This window comes from Phycodurus eques, chromosome 4 (genome assembly GCF_024500275.1).
Source record: "Phycodurus eques isolate BA_2022a chromosome 4, UOR_Pequ_1.1, whole genome shotgun sequence".
Classification (NCBI taxonomy): domain Eukaryota; kingdom Metazoa; phylum Chordata; class Actinopteri; order Syngnathiformes; family Syngnathidae; genus Phycodurus; species Phycodurus eques.
The window spans coordinates 4,044,942-4,064,905 of NC_084528.1; the positions used below are offsets into that span (position 1 = coordinate 4,044,942).

Here is a 19,964-nt window from a genome sequence, read left to right on the forward strand (position 1 = left end):
CAAGTAGCCACGTTGGTTAGCCGGGCTGCTCCAGCGCGCTGGTGTGTCGACGTCTTCACATCTATGCTGACCACAGATAGTGGCAACGGTCCCCGGAGGAGGTTACACCACAGTGGAATTACGGTTTCCGGCGGACGTAATTGAAGGTAACACCGTTTTGGCAGTTCGGGTAAATTACACTATTTTGCTCTGTCGAGAAACGCCATGAAGTGTTTGTGTGCGGTGTTTTAAGTAAGTTCAATTCCTCCATTGTAAACTGAAAGGACGAAAAAAAAGGGGGGGGGGGGGGGGGAAGACAGATACCACAAGACGAATTTCGGCATATATGAATAGCAAAGCCTTGTATGCTTTACAGTATTTTGCAAACAGGTTTACAACTTCAGTACGTACTGCCAAGTGTCATATTGCCCTCTTAGAACATTTGCAGTGACGGTCAAACAATTATCTTCAGTGAAATTTGCTACAGGTTAAACCACACAGTCAGCCGGGTGACAGACTGAGACGTCTGATAAACCAACTGTTTCATATCCTTATCAACAGGCCAGTCGCACCCCACCACAGTCATGAACCACGGTACACAGCACTGTTTTGTGTCGTGTTTTGAAGTGTCGCCATTTATTATTTGTCGTTTTGCGTTCTCGTTCAGCCAATGAAGACTGTAGCAGTCCTTGGAGGGGGCATCGGGGGATTGGCCGCATCTTACTATCTCTGCAAAAGTCCCCAGGTTGCTAAGGTAGTACACAAATCCCAAAATGTGTTGGATTACTATGCTTCTCCATTTGTAGACTTTTTTTTTTTTTTTTTTTTTGAAACCATTGACAGTGTTTGTGTGTTTTCTCCCCAAGGTCATTTTACTTGAGTCCAGTAGTCGTTATGGGGGTTGGCTGTGGTCCACCAGAAGGTCCGATGGAGCGGTGTTCGAACATGGACCCAGAGGGATCAGACCTGCTGGGGCAGTGGGAAGAAATACCCTTAATATGGTAAGCCTTATTGCAGACACGAGGTGTGTTTTTTGTTGCAGGTGTTGAAATATTACACCTCAGATTTGAGGACATTTCTTTGTCCATTATTCAAATATAGTGTGTGTTTGTTTAGGTAGAGGACCTGGGTCTTTCAGGAGAGGTTCTGCCTGTCACCTACAGACACGATGCATCCAAAAACAGATATCTATATGTCAACAAACAACTTCATAGGATGCCCTCAGGAATAAGGTAAATGACTGGTTACAACAAAAGGTTCATTAAGTACAGCGGAAGTTTCCATTTTGCGCTTAAAATGCAGTTGACATCGTCTGTCAGTTCCAGGATTGGCCGCTGTTGTTTACTGGCGCTGTGGCACAAAGCAGGCTGATGGCACTGACGTATTTCCGGGCTCATGTGATGTGTCAATCTTTTAAGTTATATTGAAAGTTGAGTTTTGGTAGTTGAATAAAGGCAAAGTTTTGAAATAAATAAATAATCGTGTTTATTCATCTCGATTTCAATATCAATCAAAATGATAATTGTTACTTTTTTTTTGCCATAATAGCCCGGCCGTAGTGTCGCGTCCCCTCCTCCCTTCACACTGCGCATGTGCGCACGAGCTGTGAAGCAAATCCAAACAAACGTGACAGATCGTATAGCCAATAGCGCTCACCATAAATAAATAGAAACATTTACAGCCAAACTATATGATCGTATCAATAGTAATTGCCAGATCTCACTCATGGATTACCGGAATTGGCAGCATAAAACAATGATCGGATCGCCCCTAATTATACATAGTGTGCACAACATCAAAACACAACATGAAGCATTGTTGGAATGTCAGTGCGAAGTAAATATTTGCATAATTTTGTAATCGATGTATTCTTTTAAGCATTATTATTAATTTCAGAACTGTTAAATTCAGAACTGTGAGGCAGATGTGCTAACTAGTCGTCCACCATGCCTCAGTTTAGCGCCCCCTACAAATTTTGAATGCTCCAGCCCCACCTGTATGTTTTGCCTACGTCTACGAAAATTGGGACGCATATGTAACAGTGCAAGACCTTTTCAAAATGTGACACACTTGTTGACAGTCCGGGCCGTAAGACATCTGCAATTACTTATTTGTAGTCATAACGCTACCGACTGGCAAACTTTGAACACACATCAAAAGTTCTTGATGTTATTCTTCGACAGTATGTACAGTGCCTTAGAAAAGCATTCATACCCTTTAACTACTCAAGTTTTGTCAGCCTCTAATCCCAAACCTCGCTATGATATTTGTTGTATTTTGTTCATATTTTATGTGCTACACCAACATATAGTGGTGCATAGTTGTGAAGTGGAATGACAATGATATCCATTTTGGCACGACTCGAAATCTGAAAAATGCGGTGTGCATTTCTATTCAGTGGATCCGGTACCGGGACGGTACCGGCCCTTATTCCAAGGTATCGGGTACTTGTAAAGGCTCCCAATATCAGCGTCCAATACTTAAGGCAAAAAGATTTGACATCGTGTAAGTTCTCCTTGCCAGTATTTGGCGCTACACTGCAGTGGTTTGACACATTGGCGAATCATCATGTGCGTCAGAAAGAGAGAAAAGTCCATCAGTCCATCCGGCCGTCCATTTTCTGTACCGCTTCTCCTCACTAGGGTCACGGGTTTGCTGGCGCCTATCTCAGTTGACTCTGGGCGAGCGGCGGGGTGCACCCTGAACTGGTCGCCAGCCAATCGCAGGGCATATAAAGACAAACAATTGTCCGCACTCACATTTGGAGTCTTCGATTAACCTACCATGCATTTTTTTGGGGGTGTGAAAACCGGAGTACCTGGAGGAAAAGCCACACAGGCACGGACGGGGTGAACATGTAAACTCCACACAGGCGAGGCCGGATTTGAACCCGGGTCCTCGGAACTGTGAGGCAGATGTCCTAACAAGTCGCCCGCCGAAAGAAAGGTCTTTGTTCCGAATGTATATGTCACTTTGTTAACTGAAATTTTATGTATCAAGTACTAGTTGGATGCTTGGTATTAGGGAGTACTCAAGAGTGAATACTCATACTGGTACTACTGGTATACTCGAACATAACTAATAATTAATATTGTTTTATATATATATATATATATTATATATATATGCTAATAATATTGAGTTAATGTAAATAATGCTTTTGTACCAATGAGGCATCTCAAACAAACAATGACCCCCTTATATAACCAATAGCAGTCTCCTGTATCTTGTCTTGCTGTCTTTCAGTGGACTTCTCAGGACAGTCTCACCTTTCTCACGCCCCCTGCTATTCAGCATCGCCACAGAGATCTTTGCAAAGAGAAGCAAAGGCGAAGACGAATCCATCCATTCGTTTGTGTCTCGAAGGCTTGGAAAAGAGGTGAGGATAAAGGGGAACCAATTTAGGCTTTATAATCTTATCGCAGGCTCTGCTGCGATGTTGGAGTACTGTAATATACAGTGAATCAATGATATTATTAAAAAGTGACCAGCAGGACAATTATTATTTGTATCCGAAAGCTTTAGTTAAAACATTGTACGATCACACTGTGATAATATGGACTTTATTTTGTTTTGTAACATAAAAATAAGACATTTGGTTAATATCGTCAGCCAGAGCTACTGGGAATGCAACGTTGTCAATGTCCTTTCACCTTCGTTCCTGTCCTACTGTGTTGCGCGTTTTTGTTTGCACATGAAGGACAAAAGTCCAAAAACACGATTCAAGTTTTTCCTCATGTTTTTGAGATTGTAGGGTGAAAGCTGCAGCTTGCTACGAATGCGGACTGAATGGGTGGCAACAACTGGGAGATGAAATGCCAATATTTTGAGGGTAAAAAACCCGTCAACAACATATTGGGGAAAAATAGAACTAGGAACTAGTTTGTGTTTGGACCGGTGAACTTAGTTCAAATTTTTGAATTACGAACTATGAACTGAAGTAGTTCATTTTTGGAATGATGAACTGAACTTTGAAGTAGTTTGCATAGAAAATGAACTTTCCCAACACTGATCCTGTATTACTTCAAATGGCAATATATATCGCAGGTTCCAAAAAAATTGCAATGTCATTCCCCCCCCCCCAGTATCGTGCAGCCCTACCTCGTACCCACTAACCAGTCTCCACAATGACATTGCGTGTGTTTCTTTCTTTGTGTGTGTGTCGAGCCAGCTTGCAAACATCGCTGTGGACAGTCTGTGTCGAGGGGTGTTTGCGGGGGATTGCCGGAAGTTGAGTGTGCGCTCTTGTTTTCCCGTCCTCTACAACGCTGAGAAGCGCAGAGGTTCCCTAACACTTGGCATGCTTCTGGGCTCTGGTATGTCCCCACTTTCATTTGTATTTTAATTTGTGACTCCCCCCTGCACACATTTTGCAGGAAATTGGATGTTCAAGTTGTATTGGTTTAAACCTGCAGGCCCCTCCCAAGTGGTTCCTCCTGGTCCTCTGAGCCAGCGATCTATGAAGGAGTCTTGGGCCCAGTGGTCCCTTAGAAGGGGGTTGGAGGACCTCCCGGAGTCCATCATTGACTTTCTCCAAAGGAGCGAGAGGGTCCAGCTACACCGGGAAGTGCCTGTAAAACACATCAATCCTTTGGCTATGGGTTCGACGGTAAGAGAAAAGACACACTTGCAACAACTTGTCCTGTTCAGCTGCATGGCCTTGCGGAATGGTGGATCTGTATGCCTTTGTGCTGGAACTGTTTTGCTGTGGAGTTTGAAATTCTCCCTCTACTTATTTTAAATGTTTTTATTATTCGGATGTTTATTGAAAATGCCGCTGGACAGAAAAGGGTTTTAGGGGACAGACAGAGTGATAGAGTGGACAAGGTACTAAGGGGGTCAGAACCACAGCAGAACAATCGTGAGACAGGCTAGATATTTGAGCACAAGTAACATTACAACAGTCATTTGTAGATTGAGGACTAACCAAGAGAACATGATAAGAGAGGACAGAAAAGGGCAGGACAGGATGGAGGAAAATGAGCAAGGAGTCAAGCCAAGAGAAATGTGAAAACCCAGCACGCACCTATTACTGTGGTTACCAGGGCCCCGACTGACAACCCTTATCCTTGTACCGTGATTGTGTGTGGTGGGGTATAGTGCATTAAAATTGGAGAAACTGGTAGGGGGTGAGGCAAGACGGTCACAGCCCAATACTGACCCGCAACTGTCAGGCCCATCCAGGCCAACCAGCACCCCAAGGACGTGCGAATGTATGTAGTGCATTAAAAATCCGTGAGAGAAAGGCATGGCGGGCCAGAGAGCAGGTTGGAGTACCGGGACACCTGGTCAAGTGGCTTCACCCCACAGATTGGTGTAGGATCCATTAAAACCGGAGGGACCCCCCCCCCCCCCAAAACCAGCCATACCCCATTGACCAGAACAGGGCCAGAAGTCAAGTCAGCCGCGGGGACCCCACACAGCCCGAGGGAGAGAAGGGCGACGACCACGGTGGCACGCCCCCGGGGAGAGGGAAGAGGAGGGCACAGGCCTGGGACACAGCAGCACGGGCCGCAAACCCCATGTTACAATTATGTGTGTGAATGTTTTTAAGTCCAGGTCAACTCTTCTTTTTCCCCTCATGCTTTTTAGAGCATTTCCACTTTTAAATATTTCTTGCACTGTATGCTGTTTTAATTGTACTTTATTCCCCCCCCCCCCCCTTTGTTTTACATGTTTATAAGCAGTTTTTAAATGCTTTTAATCATGTAAAGCATATTGAGTTACCTTGTGTGTGAAATACGCTATATAAATAAATTTGCTTTGCTTTATCTGACAGTTTAAAATATTTGTTATTGATATCAATTCATCATAACATCTAGGCCTGGCCTACAGGAAAGTTATTTGTTGGCTGTATCCAGTGTTGGGCTGGTCATACTATTGAATGATTTATTTCTTGCATTTAGTGAATAATACTGAAGACACCCCCCCCCCCCCCCAAAAAAAAACAATGTATCGCATGCTAAATCACAATCGTAATATGTGTAAAAAAAATATATATATATATATATTTGCAATTAAAGTATGTTCACGAATGGTTCAGCACTACACCTGATCAACGACTGTAGTTTTAATTGGGCCCACATCGTTAAAAGCTTACTGGCTTCCCTGTGACAAGGACTGGCTAAGTGTGGCGAAAGGTTGAGCCCCATAAACACACGTGATGTTGTGGCTAACTACAATCAAGTGTGGCTAGGAGATTTTTTTTTTTTTTTTTTTTAATACTGTTTAGCCACATTGTATAAAAGGTTTGATGACCCAGTGCCAACATAGCTTTATGAGTCCTCTCTGTGATAGTGGTATGTAAATAGGACATACTAACATAACCACGTCTCCATATGAATTTCATGTTGGGTGAGCTTGAGTGTGGTTCTTCTAACCACACTGTGTGTTTGTGTTTAGATCCATTTGGACGATGGGATCATAACAGCTGACCACATCATCTCTGCTTTGCCTGCTAAAGGTCAGTCGGAGCTTCATGACATCCCCTAAAAACTGTAAACTGAGAAAACTGTTCTAATACAGAGTAATACCCAACAACATATTTTAAAGCTAAAACAGCAGGACTAGAACAAAAAACACAGCACAGGGAGATGCAGCCAAATTGTTGCAAAATGTTTGCAAATCTCAAAGACTGAATTTTTTAAGACTGTGAAAATAGTGGTTTGCACATCTGCCTCACTGTCAGGTGGCCTGGGTTTGCGCTTGCATGGTTTTCTCCTACAACCCCCCAAAAATGCTTCTTAGGTTAATTGAAGACTAAATTGTCCATAGGGGTGAATGTAATTGGTTGTTTTCATGTGCTGTGTTAAACTGGTGGCTTGTCAATGAGTTTTTATAACAATGTGAGTCACACTGAGAAAAGACCCCTTTCATGCAGTTGTGTGTCTATGTTGTGCTTTTAGTACTCTCATCTGTTCTGCCGTCCTCCTGTCTGCCACTCATCCAGAAGCTGCAGGACATCTCCTGTGTCACTGTCGCTGTGGTAAATCTGCAGTATGAGGGGTCTGTACTCCCTTTGACGGTGAGTACATCAATAAGAAACACACCAAAGGTGACAAATATTTGTGTTAAAAGAAGAGTCATGGAAAAGTATTATGCACAGGAACGAAGTCTTTGTACTTAGTGACTTTGCACCACACACACACACAAAAGGAACAAGTGTGTACGTGTGTTTGTCCCTCATCAGGGATTTGGACACCTGGTTCCATCATCAGAGGATCTGGGCTTACTGGGTGTGACCTATGACTCTGTCCCCTTCCCTCAACACGACAGACATAAAGGAGCAACAACAAGACTTACGGTACGCAGGGGTCACTAATGTTGTCTGAGGCTAGTCGGGTATCATTGCTCCCAAACCGTTCGACCTTTATCTTGGGTGTCTTCCACCAGTCCAGTTTTGGGTCTGTTTGACCCTAACCCTTAGATGAGGCATTTGACATGGTATTTTAAATTATATTTAGGACAGCTAGTTACACTTTGTCTCAAGAAAACTATAATTTACACATGTAGATGTTTAAATTTAATGGGGGTTGGACAGATAATGTCCTCCAGTTTTGGAATGACTCATTTAACTGGGGTTTCAGTCCCTTTTCCTCCCCAATGTAGATTAATCTACATAAAAAAAACCTGGGTCATGTTTACAGCAGGTTGAGAATTATTGTACAATTCTTTACATAAACCATTTACAGTTATACCCAATGTCAATACATATTTTGGGAGAATATACCAATGCCATGTAACCCAGAAAGTGTAGCGCAGCTGTTTATGCAGTTCAGTTTGACAGCTTTGATTTGACGACCAAACACCATGGTGTCCATGTCCATTGTCTTACCTAGGTGATGATGGGTGGTGCCTGGTTCCATGAAGTGTTTGGCTCCCCAAGTGCAGTAACAGAGGGCCAGCTTTTAGAGCGAGCCACTGAGGCGGTGCGCTGTCACCTAGGAGTCACCTCGGCACCCAGCTGGAGTTGGGTTGCTCTACAGAAGGTACCATATCTATGATGAAGGGGTTTGTGGCACTGTGTATTTCTTACGTTATTTGGGATACATAGTTGTTGACTTACAATGTTCATGTATATCTCCCATCAGGATTGTATACCTCAGTATTATGAGGGCCACTTTTGGAGAGTAGGTAGGTATGAACTTGAGATTGATACACTTTTCCTCTATAGTATTTTCATTTGGATGTGTGGTCTTCTGCCATTTCAGAGTACATGCGCAACTTCATCAAGAACAACAACCTTTCACTTTCTCTGATTGGGTCCTCCTATGATGGTGTGGCCGTCAATGATGTCATCTTTAGTGCAAGGGCAGCTGTAGAAGAGTTGTTGGGAACTGGAGTTTCATAGAGTTGCAATAACATGACCTTTTTTTAACTGTACATCAGTATTGTACTCCCGCTATTTTCAGGGAATAGGGAACGGGCCAGACCACAGAGTGAAAAGTCCATGCCCATTATAATTGTATTGGATTTTTATTTATTTTTTAAGCCATCAATAAATCAGGGTGGCCCCACCCCACCCAAAAAAATAAATTGCAGATAGGGGAATCTGAAGATGCTGAACTGCGAGTATGGGTCTGGTGACCTCTCTCTGCCACTAAATATTGATACATGCATTGAGCAGTGACTTCCACATATCTAAAGGAAAGGAATAAAGTGAAACAAAGCCTTCACTTCTAGAGCTAAAGAAAGTTGTACAATCTGCATTTTGTGATCTGAGCTTGCAATAAAATGAACAGTGATGAATGTAACAAAACTTGGATGACTGTATGCTGAGCAAATATTTTAAAATGGGTTAATTCTTGAGAAAACACCATGGGTGGGGTCGCGGGGTGACGTGTCCTCTGGGAGGGAGGGGGAGCAAATCACATCTTAGTCCATTTGCAGAGATGTCAATGCAGTCTGCAAGGCTATCTATCTATCTAAGGCCTAGCTTCTTCTTCTCTCTCTGCTTTTTTCGTACAACCTCCATGTTGCGGTCCTTCCACATGCTCTTTCTCAGTTTAATGGGACGGCTGCCAACATACTTCCCTACACCGAAAGGAACAGTTTTTCAGTTAAACATACAAGACCAACTGAAAAATGCCATTTGCTATGGCTACTTTTGATAAGGCAGTTGCTGGAAAGATATGACAAATACAAGCAAAAACACTGACCGTTCATCTCCCTCATGGCTCGCACATAATCATTTGGATCTTTGAAGCTGACAAAGCCATAGCCTTTTGTCTTTCCTGTGCGCTTGTCTCGCACCACCTGAGCTCAAGGAGAAGAAAAACATCATTCCTCAACGATTATCAAAACTGTTTGTACCTGAAAAATACATGCAAAGAAAACCCCACAATAAGTGAAGATTGAGGGTAGGCCATATAAAAAACATTTGAATTAAAGTCGTCCACGCATTCCAGACGATTTTCTGAAATCACGTCATTCGACTTTCTCGACCTTATCTACATAACTAGGGAAGAGCTTCACCGTCCCGCTCCTGAGTCAGCGTGCTCTCACAGGTGGGTCTACTACGGGGAGGCAACCGATCAGAAGGAAAGGGGGCGGTCTTAGGCAAATATGGACAAAGCGGATACAAAACTGGGTAAAACAGAAGTAACTGTCAGAGGGGGCTTTTCTAGACATTCGTATGACAAATCCAAGGTGTTGTTTTTTTTGTTTTTTTTTTTAAATGAAATTGATACTGTTATATGAAGTCCATGCGAGAGTCACTCTTTGGTAGTCTAAATAGCCAAAATACAGGACCTTTAAACACATTTAAATTTATTAAAGCACACTATTTAACAAAGGTATTTGAACAAGTTTCAGTTTGTTTTTTTGAATACTGTAATATAGAAAATACTGGACAGTACTACTGGATTGACTCACTGGTGAGCCCTCAAGGCACAAGCCAAAAGTTGCAGTACCTGTAATAAAGTTCTGGGTGTGGTAAATACCCTTAGCACGTCAAAGCCAAATGTGTGTCTATAAGATTATCCTTTAGATCTGGGGTGTATAAAGATTATGGGGTCGGGTCAATAATCTTAAATAATGAAAGTGTTCAATATTTACAACCAAAAGCCTTTGTATGTGGGGGAAGCTGACATCTCCCTGAGCCATGACACCGTAAACTGTGATGTGCAACGGAATGTAGCCAATCAAAGACTGCCCTGCAAGAAACTAAATGTAAAACAAAACAAAAACAAACATGTCCTACCCGATGATGTATTTTGTATAAAAGTGTTTCTCCAGAGGGGAAGAAATATTTTCCAGTCTTTTTTGACAACAATAGTCCAGCCTCCGGTCCCATCGGAAACAATTGGGTAACATCGGCGCACATCCAGAAGTGTCTGCTCGTCTTTGTTTTTGTGAGATCACGTGTGATCATGCGAGACTTCGCAACTGGCAACGGAACAGGATCTTTGTGTGGTGGTGTGTGTCGAGATTATCGGAGCATACCACACAATACGACCAAAACTGCTAAATGCCAGATTTTTTATTTTCATGTGTTGGGTCAGTCATAGATAATCTTTTTAAGATTTGAAAAATCCTTACGTGTGTATCAAGACTTAGAGGGCAGCAATGTCTACGGCATTGAGTTCAAGATGGCGCTTAACCGTGTGGACCCCTCGGTTATGTGCTCTCTATTATTTTCTGTTTTTGTGTTTTTCGTTCTTCTTTGGAGACATTACATGACTCACTTATGGGAAGACTTACTAAACATCAGGGATTCTACCCAGGACTTTTTACCAACTTTCGCAAATCTGCTCAGTTGTCGTCGTCACTCACTGTAGTTGTCTCGCCATGCTGCGCTATTTGCATATACTGGCCACTCATGCCAGAGTAGCATCTGCTCCATTTGCACACTGATTGAGGAGTATCTGTAACATTTGCACAACCAACATTGTCCCAGATGATCGCACTACTCGTCACTTTAAACTGCATACATTTCTTGAAGTCTCGGCGCCCTTTGCACAATGGTCATTGCACCGGACTATTGTTCTATTAGTCATTTCAAACTGCTCAAATTGCTAGAGGACTCTGCTTCTTTTTGCACGATGTACCGGCATTACTATATTACTGGCAAGCTTTTATTTCATGTCAATGTCTCAAAAGTATTATCTGTCAATTGACTGTCTGTTGTACTAGAGCGGCTCCAACTACCAGAGACAAATTCCTTGTGTTTTTGACATACTTGGCAAATAAAGACGATTCTGATTCAGTTACTGTAGGTAGCGAGTCGATACAGACCTTCTTGTCTTGCGTTCTCAACGTACAAGTCCATCCTTTCCAAAGCATAGAGTAAGAGTACATGCAGATTTTCGCAATAAATGCACAGTAAAGCCTGGGAAGAGTGTTGACGGTGCCCTTAAGTCCTTTGAGTACGAGCACAACAACAAACCCACCTTCGCTTTGAGGAATGACGGATATCTGCTGAAGGCTCTGGCCAGTATGTCATCGTTGACCTCATTACCAAGATCCCCACAGAATATACGGAAGTCATCTACAAAGAAGGGAGGCCACAGTGAGACGAGGAAAGTTTCACTTTATACACAAGTGGACAAAATTGTTGGTACCCCTCTGTTAATCAACGAAAAACCCAGTGGTCACAAAAATTACTTGAATCTGACAAAAGCAATAATAAATAAAAACAATGAAAATTAACCAATGAAAGCCAGAAATTGCTTTTGAATTGTGGTTCAACAGAATTACACTGAACAAAAATATAAACGGAACACTTTGGTTTTGCTCCCATTTTTCGTAAGCTGCACTCCAATATCTAAAACTTTTTCTCCATTCACAAAGGGCCATTTCCCTCAAATATTGTTCACAAATCTGTCTAAATCTGTGTTAGTGAGCATTTCTCCTTTGTTGAGAGGATCCATCCCACCTCACAGGTGTGGCATAACAAGATGCCGATTAGACAGCATGATTATTGCACAGGTGTGCCTTAGGCTGGTCACAATAAAAAGCCACCTTTAAATGTGCAATTTTATCACTAAAATCCTGATTGTGTAAAGCCTAATCGTAATATTATACAGTATGGCAATGCAAGTTAAAATAAAGTCAAGTTTCTTAACATTGTATAAAGTGCCGAAAGTTAACTTGGTCGGTAAGTATTGATTCCACTTGTGCCATGTAATGGCTGCACATAAACTTAAAATGAGCTGTAGGTTTCTTTGGGGTGCCGCAAAAGGTCTTAGAATCATTCGTATCGCATCTGTATGTACAGCCCAAAACGCAACACGACACTACCATTTACGAAAATAAGCGTGAATAACTCCATAACTCTCGGTCAAACAAGATACCACGTGACCATTTGGTGACGACACGGCGAACCCTCCAATAAGACCATCTTTGAGCAGTTTGATGTCCCTGTGACTACACTTGCACATGCATGTATTATTCAGAAATTTAAGATCCACGGCAGCCAGCCTTCCTGGATGTGACCGCAGAAGGAAAACTGATGACAAATTGAAAAGACGAATAATACATATGGTAACAAATTACCTTTCAAACCTGAGACAACTGGAGAAGTTTGCTCATGAATATTGGGCCAGAATACCTGCTGGGGGGTGCAGAAATCTCATTGAAAGTTATAGAAATCGTTTGATTAGAGTGATTGCCTCAAAACGTTGTGCAACAAAACTTTCAGGGTACCAGCATTTCTGTCCAGTCCTGTTTCAGGAGTTTGTTTTTTTAAAATAATTCTGTTGAACCACAATTCAAAATTATGTTTATTTACAGTGGGACAAAAAAGTATTTAGTCAGCCACCAATTGTGCAAGTCCTCCCACTTAAAAAGATGAGAGAGGCCTGTAATTTTCATCATAGGTAAACCTCACCGATGAGCGACAAAATGAGAGAAAAAAAAAATAAAAATCCAGAAAATCACATCTGATTTTTAAATAATGTATTTGCAAATTGTGGTTGAAAGTAAGTATTTGGTCAATCACAAAAAAAGTTCATCTCAATACTCTGTTATATACCTTATGTTGGCACTGACAGAGGTCAAATATTTTCTATAAGTCTTCACAAGATTTTCACACACTGTTGCTGGTATTTAGGCCCATTCCTCCATGCAGATCTCCTCTAGAGCAGTGATGTTTTGGGGCTGTCGCTGGGCAACACAACTCCTTCCAAAGATTTTCTATAGTGTTGAGATCTGGAGACTGGCTGGGCCACTCCAGGACCTTGAAATGGTTCGTATGAAGCAACTCCTTCGTTGCCCGGGCGGTGTGTTTGATATCACTGTCATGCTGAAGACCCAGCCATGTTTCATCTTCAATGCCCTTGCTGATGGAAGGCGGCTTTCACTAGACTTTACACTGATCTGATCGGCGTTATCGGCCGATAATTAGCAATTTATGCTGACCGGCTTTCATGTCATAAATCGCCGATCTGATCAATGACGTCATCGATCGGCTCCGCACAAGACATTTAACTCCGAATCATCGTCGCGTATGAATCCAAAAGCCAGTTTATTTTTTAGCCTTTTCACGTCTCTCGTTGCGCAGTACTGTAACTATCTGACGGCCAATAAAGTTTTTTTAATCTTGTCGGTGAAAAAACACGTCGTGGGTGTGGGACTATTTTGCCGTGTCTCAGACAAACAACACGTAAGTTATTTGCAGTCTGTGCACAACTGAAGTACGTCGTAGGCAACGTTATCTAAATGCTTCAACGCAACAGATTTCATCGAGCACCGGAAGAATGTACACGAGGAGCATGCCGCGTTCAAGCAACGCAGTGTGGGGGGAGGAAAAAATAAAAAGTCAAACAGACTAACTCTGGACAACACCCGTCCATATAGCCGGGACAGTGAGAAAGTTAGAGTAAGCATGTCATTAACAGTATTTTATTAAACTAATTCAATTGCAATAAAGTAATTTAATTACAGTAAGTTAGCAGCCATTATTTCTGTCAGTTGTAATGTTGATTAGACCTAAACTTATGTCAGTGGCCAATCATTGAATGCCCCCTAGATGTCATTGGTATTTTAATTTTTGTCTAAAATGCTGGAGAATAATTTGAGGTGGGAAGGGCTCCAGCACGCCCGCAACCCTTGTGAGGATAAGATGTACAGAAAATGTATGGATACAGTATACAGTACACAAGTATATATGAACACATTGCTCTATCGTGTGATCGGATCGGTGATCGTTTTTTTTTTTTTTTTTTTTTTTATAAAACTTGCTGATCGGTCCCAAAAATCTTGATTGTGTAAAGCCTAGTTTTCACTCAAAATCTCACAATACATGGCCCCATTCTTTCTTTCCTTTACAAGGATCAGTCGCCCTGGTCCTTTGCAGAAAACCAGCCCCAAAGCATGATGTTTCCACCCCCATGCTTCACAATAGGTATGGTCTTCTTTGGATGCAACTCAGCATTCTTTCTCCTCCAAACACAACAAGTTGAGTTTTTACCAAAAAGTTATATTTTGGTTTCATCTGACCATATGACATTCTCCCAATCCTCTTCTAGATCATCCAAATGCTCTCTAGCAAACTTCAGACGGGCCTGGACATGTACTGGCTTCAGCAGGGGGACAATGTCTGGCACTGCAGGATTTGAGTCCCTGGCGGCGTACTGTGTTACTGATACTGTTACTTCGTTACACTGGTCCCAAGTCTCTGCAGGTCATTCACTAGGAACCCGTGTGGTTCTGGGATTTTTCCTCAACGTTCTTGTGATTATTTTGACCCTACGGGGTGAGATCTTGCGTGGAGCCCCAGATCGAGGGAGATTATCAGTGGTCTTGTATGTTTTCCGTTTTCTAATAATTGCTCCCACAGTTGATTTCTTCACACCAAGCTGCTTGCCTATTGCCGATTCAATCTCTGGTGCAGGTCTACAATTTTGTTTCTGGTGTCCTTTGACAGGTCTTTGATTTTGGCCATAGTGGAGTTTGGAGTGTGACTGTTTGAGTTTGTGGACAGGTGTCTTTTATTCTGATAAGTTCAAACAGGTGCCATTAATACAGGTAATGAGTGGAGGACAGAGGAGCCAGTGAGAGCCATAAATCTTGCTTCTTTGTAGGTGACACTTATTTTCCACCTTAATTGGCTAATAAATTCTAAAAAAAAACAAAAACAAAAAAAAAGGTGGGGGGGGGAATCAGACTGTCATTTTCTGGACCCCCCCCCCACCTCATTTTGTCTCACATAGGTGAGGTATACCTATGATGAAAATTACAGGCCTCTCTCATCTTTTTAAGTGGGAGAACTGGCACAATTGGTGGCTGACAATACTTTTTTTGCCCCACTGTATTATTACTTTTTTCAGATTCAAGTTATTTCTGTGACCACTCTGGGTTCTTCTTTCATTACTAGGAGTACCAACAATTTTGTATGTATATTGACCACAATGAGAAGTGGTGCTACCTGGTTCCCACTCCAACAGACTGGCATCCTCCCAGGAAGTCCCTGCTGCCGTTCGAATGCACTTCTTTATTTTCTCTGACTTCGGCTTTCCCTTTTTGTCTTCCGAGGAAGTTTCCACAGGCTGGAATTGGAACACACACACAAGACAAACTTTGTAGGGAAAAAAAGCTTTGAGTTTCCTGGATATCACGTGGATATTTAGGTTTGTTTCACTGGATTTACACTGCAGATATGTCAAAGTATCCTATTTCGATTTACTTCTACTTATTGATTTACAAATGCCCAATTTGTTGACTGTCTATTTTCATTTACTTTACAGGAGACATACATTCTGTTTGGCTATGCATGCACTGACAGAACACATGAAACAACTCATAAGTGTAAACAACACCATTAAATATCGCACATCGTTTAGTTGGGCTGGGCTGATTATTCCGCCCAGTGATTTAAATGAGGGTAACCTCCACATTACTCCAGACTGCAGCTGGCAATTATTTTGCTTATTCAATGAGCGACACCTTTAATGTACCATATTTACATTATACAGGTACATCTCAATAAATTAGAATATGGTGGAAAAGTCAATTTATTTCAGTACTCATACGTTATATAGATTCATTAAATACTTTGGAAAGTAGTTTGAGGGTAAATTCCCACCTAATTTCTACATTAAAAATAATTTTATTGTTTCTTGACTGTTTGTTACATAATGTAGTTTCAAGAGATGGTGAATTTGGGGTTTTTGTTTGCTGAAATATGTCACTCAAGTGTGTGTAGTCCATCGCTTCTGTATGAGTTTCACTTTTTGAACTGAACTACCTAACTAAATTAAGCTTTTGACAAATTGAGCTGTACATGTATATAATATTTTATATAATTCTCTATGCTTTCACTGTAGTTTAGAGCTACAGTGGGTGCTTTTGACTTGAATTGAAGGGATCTGACGTGTAACCAATAGGGATGTCACTATATCGCAAAATTAAAAGTGCTTTGACATCGTCGTGGTCTTGTTTCAGTATAAAATAAGGAACCATTGTGCTTAAAAACCGGTTTTGGGACAGCTACTGTATATGAAACCACGCCGCCTGGCCGATTGGACGCCCACCCCATGTGACGTGTGTGTGTGTGTGTGTGTGTATATATATATATATATATATATATATATATATCCCCCCCCCCCCCCGGGCACTCCGGTTTCCTCTCACATCCCAAAAACATGCATTAATTGGAGACTTCAAATTGCCCGTAGGTGTGAATGTGAGTGCGAATGGTTGTTTGTTTGTATGTGCCCTACGATTGGCTGGCAACCAGTTCAGGGTGTACCCCGCCTCCTGCCCGATGATAGCTGGGATAGGCAGCAGCACGCCCGCGACCCTAGTGAGGAGAAGCGGCTCAGAAAATGGATGGATGGATGAAGCAGGTTGATTAATTTCAATGAGAAACTACCTCGGTTTAAGAATGTTTCAGGTTACAAACGGGGTCACGGAACCAATTAAATTTGTAACCTGAGGTTCTACTGTATATTAAATATTTTTTGTATGTATTTTCGTTTGTTTGTATGTAACTACAGAATATACATACACACACCCTGGGTACGGAAAGTATTCAGAACCCCTTAAAATTTTCACTCTGTTATATTGCAGCCATATGATAAAATCATTTAAGTCAAATTGTTTTCCTCAATGTATACACAGCACCCCATATTGTTGAAATTTTTGCAGATTTATTAAAAAACAAAAACTGAAATAACACACAGCCATAAGTATTCAGACCATTTGCTCAGTATTTTGTAGAAGCACACTTTTGAGCTAATACAGTCATGATTCTTTTTGGGAATGATGCAACACGTTTTTCACACCTGGATTTGGGAATCCTCTGCCATTCCTCTTTGCAGATCCTCTCCAGTTCTGTCATGTTGGATGGTGAAACATTGGTGGACAGCCATTATCAGGTCTCTCCAGAGATGCTCCATTGGGTTTAAGTCAGGGCTCTGAACAGTGACGGAGTTGTTCTGAAGCCACTCCATTATTTTAGCTGTGTGCTTAGGGTCATTGTCTTGTTGGAAGGTGAGCTTTCGGCCCAGTCTGAGATTCTGAGCCCTCTGGAGAAGGCTTTCGTCCAGGACATCCCTGTACTTGGCCGCATTCAGCTTTCCTTTGATTGCAACCAGTTGTCCTGTCCCTGCAGCTGAAAAACACCCCCACTGTGGGGATTGTATTGGACAGGTGATGAGCAGTGCCTGGTTTTCTCCACACATACTGCTTAGAATTAAGATCGAAAAGTTCTACCTTGGCCTCATCTGACCCGATAATCTTATTTTTCACCATCTTGGAGTCCTTCGGGTGTTTTTTTTTTTTTTTAGCAAACTCCATGCAGGCTTTCATGTGTCTTGCACTGAGGAGAGGCTTCCATCTGGCCACTTTGCCATAAAGCCCCGACTGGTGGAGGACTGCAGTGATGGTTGACTTTCTAGAACTTTCTCCCATCTCCCGAATGCATCTCTGGAGCTCAGCCACAGTGATCTTTGGGTTCTTCTTTACCTCTCTCACCAAGGCTCTTCTCCCCCGATTGCTCAGTTGGCCGGACAGCCAGCTCTAGGAAGGGTTCTGGTCGTCCCAAACGTCTTCCATTAAAGGATTACGGAGACTACTGTGGTCTTAGGAACCTTAAGTGCAGCAGAATTTTTTTTGTAACCTTGGCCAGATCTTCGCCTTGCCACAATTGTCTCTGAGCTCTTCAGGCAGTTCCTTTGACCTTATGATTCTCATTTGCTCTGATATGCACTGTAAGCTGTAAGGTCTTATATAGACAGGTGTGTGGCTTTCCTAATCAAGTCCAATCGGTATACTCAAACACAGCTGGACTCCAATGTAAAACCATCTCAAGGATGATCAGAAGAAATGGACAGCACCCGGGTTAAATATACGAGTGTCACAGCAAAGGGTCTGAATACTTATGGCTGTGTGATATTTCATTTTTTCTTTTAATAAATCTGCAAACATTTCAACAATTAAATTTTTTTCTGTCAATATGGGGTGCTGCATGTACATTAATTTTTTAGAATCATCTTTTATTATCATGAACATGCATGCATGCATGCACACGAAATTTGTTCTCTGCATTTAACCCATCACAGTGAAGACATACACGTTAGTGGAAGACACTGGAGCAGGGGGCAAATGAAACGCGCGGGGAGGAAAAAAATTAACTTAAATGATTTTAGCAAATGGCTGCCATATAACAAAGAGTGAAAAATTTAAGGGGGTTTGAATACTTTCCGTACCCACTGTATGTACGTATATTATCCATCCAACCATCTTCCGTACCGCTCATCCTCACTAGGGTCTCTGGCGCCTATCTCAGCTAACTCTGTGCAAGAGGCGGGGTATGCCCTGAACTGGTCACCAGCCAATTGTAGGGTACATATAGACAAACAACCATTCACACTCACATTCACACCTACGGGCAATTTAGAGTCTTTCAATTAACTTACCTGTGCATGTTTTTGGAATGTGAGAGGAAACCGGAGTACCCAGAGAAAACTCACACAAGCCACCACACAGGCGAGGCCGGATTTGAACCCGCGTCCTCAGTACTCTGAGACAGATATGCCAACTAGTCATCCTGCGTGCCGCCCGTGTACATACATCAATTTCAGAAAATTTGGAAACGTGCTATTTTTTTTCATGTATTGTCAAGGTATCGGATTGGGGCTCGGTATCAACAGATCCTTAAAATCAAAGACGTTGATGCGGGTGCAAAAACAATTTGATCGGTTTCATGACCAAGTGCCCTACTTTGTACTCAGAAACTGGTGTTTTTGGTGAAACCAACCCATGTTCTACTGCTGATTACTAAGGAGCGGGAAAAGAGAGAAAAACTTTCTGGTGAAAGCTACCTTTTTCTTTTGGTAAGTTCAGTGTTTACATTGTCACAGAACACAATCTCTTGTGGGTCTTGAAGAATCAGTCAAAATGCTCTAAAACTGCTGGAAATATGGGGAACTTTGAAAATTGTTGGCAGTGAAGGAGTTGAGAATGTTATGTCTCCGTTTGTAGATGAGGTCTTCCTTAAAATGTTTGCTTTGTACTTTGCTTATGTTCATTAATCAAGACTGTCTCACTATTGTTCTGCTGTGGTTTTCACCCCTAGTCCCCCTGTCCACTCTGTCCCTCTGCCTAAAACCCTTTTCTGTCCGGCTGCATTTTCAATAAACATCAGAATCATAATTTTTTTTAAATAAACAGAGGAAGTATTTCAAACTCCCCTGTTGCACAGCAAAACTGTTCCAGCACAAAGGCATACAGATCCACCATTCTGCAAGGCCTTGCAGCTGAAAAGGACAGGTTATTAAAAAAATAATAATAATAATAATAATAACAGGCGGCTTTACTGGGAAACAACGACTGGTTAGAACGTCAGCCTCACAGTTCTGAGGACCCGGGTTCAATCCCCGGCCCCGCCTGTGTGGAGTTTGCATGTTCTCCCCGTGCCTCCGTGGGTTTTCTCCGGGCACTCCGGTTTCCTCCCACATCCCAAAAACATGCATTAATTGGAGACTCTAAATTCCCCGTAGGCATGACTGTGAGTGTCATGCCGAATGGTTGTTTGTTTCTAT

The 19,964-nt window shown here is 42.1% G+C and overlaps 2 protein-coding genes across 7 annotated transcripts in view; one reads left to right on the top strand and one right to left on the bottom strand.

Moving 5' to 3' along the window:
- Positions 1-8,787, top strand: ppox (protoporphyrinogen oxidase). 4 transcript variants are annotated; one of them, XM_061673678.1, is made up of 14 exons: positions 1-231; positions 452-573; positions 647-733; positions 846-980; positions 1,096-1,211; positions 3,226-3,358; positions 4,151-4,295; positions 4,395-4,588; positions 6,382-6,442; positions 6,885-7,003; positions 7,169-7,282; positions 7,818-7,967; positions 8,070-8,112; positions 8,190-8,787. In XM_061673678.1, exons 3-14 carry the CDS (start codon positions 650-652, stop codon positions 8,327-8,329), a joined length of 1,434 nt encoding a protein of 477 aa, XP_061529662.1. In that variant the 5' UTR covers positions 1-231; positions 452-573; positions 647-649; the 3' UTR covers positions 8,330-8,787. The 4 variants fall into 4 exon arrangements, with proteins under 4 accessions (XP_061529662.1, XP_061529660.1, XP_061529659.1 ...); XM_061673676.1 differs by having other exon boundaries at positions 467-733; XM_061673675.1 differs by lacking the exon at positions 452-573.
- The window catches only part of rbm42 (RNA binding motif protein 42), a 24,261-nt gene continuing 12,732 nt past the window's right edge, over positions 8,436-19,964 (bottom strand). For all 3 annotated transcript variants that reach the window (XM_061673682.1, XM_061673679.1, XM_061673680.1), the window contains 4 exons: positions 15,347-15,467; positions 11,370-11,467; positions 9,138-9,234; positions 8,436-9,012 (listed from right to left, as the gene is read on the bottom strand). In XM_061673682.1, coding sequence (XP_061529666.1) covers positions 8,900-9,012; positions 9,138-9,234; positions 11,370-11,467; positions 15,347-15,467 — 429 coding nt within the window. In that variant the 3' untranslated portion in view covers positions 8,436-8,899. The remainder of the gene's footprint in view (positions 9,013-9,137; positions 9,235-11,369; positions 11,468-15,346; positions 15,468-19,964) is intronic.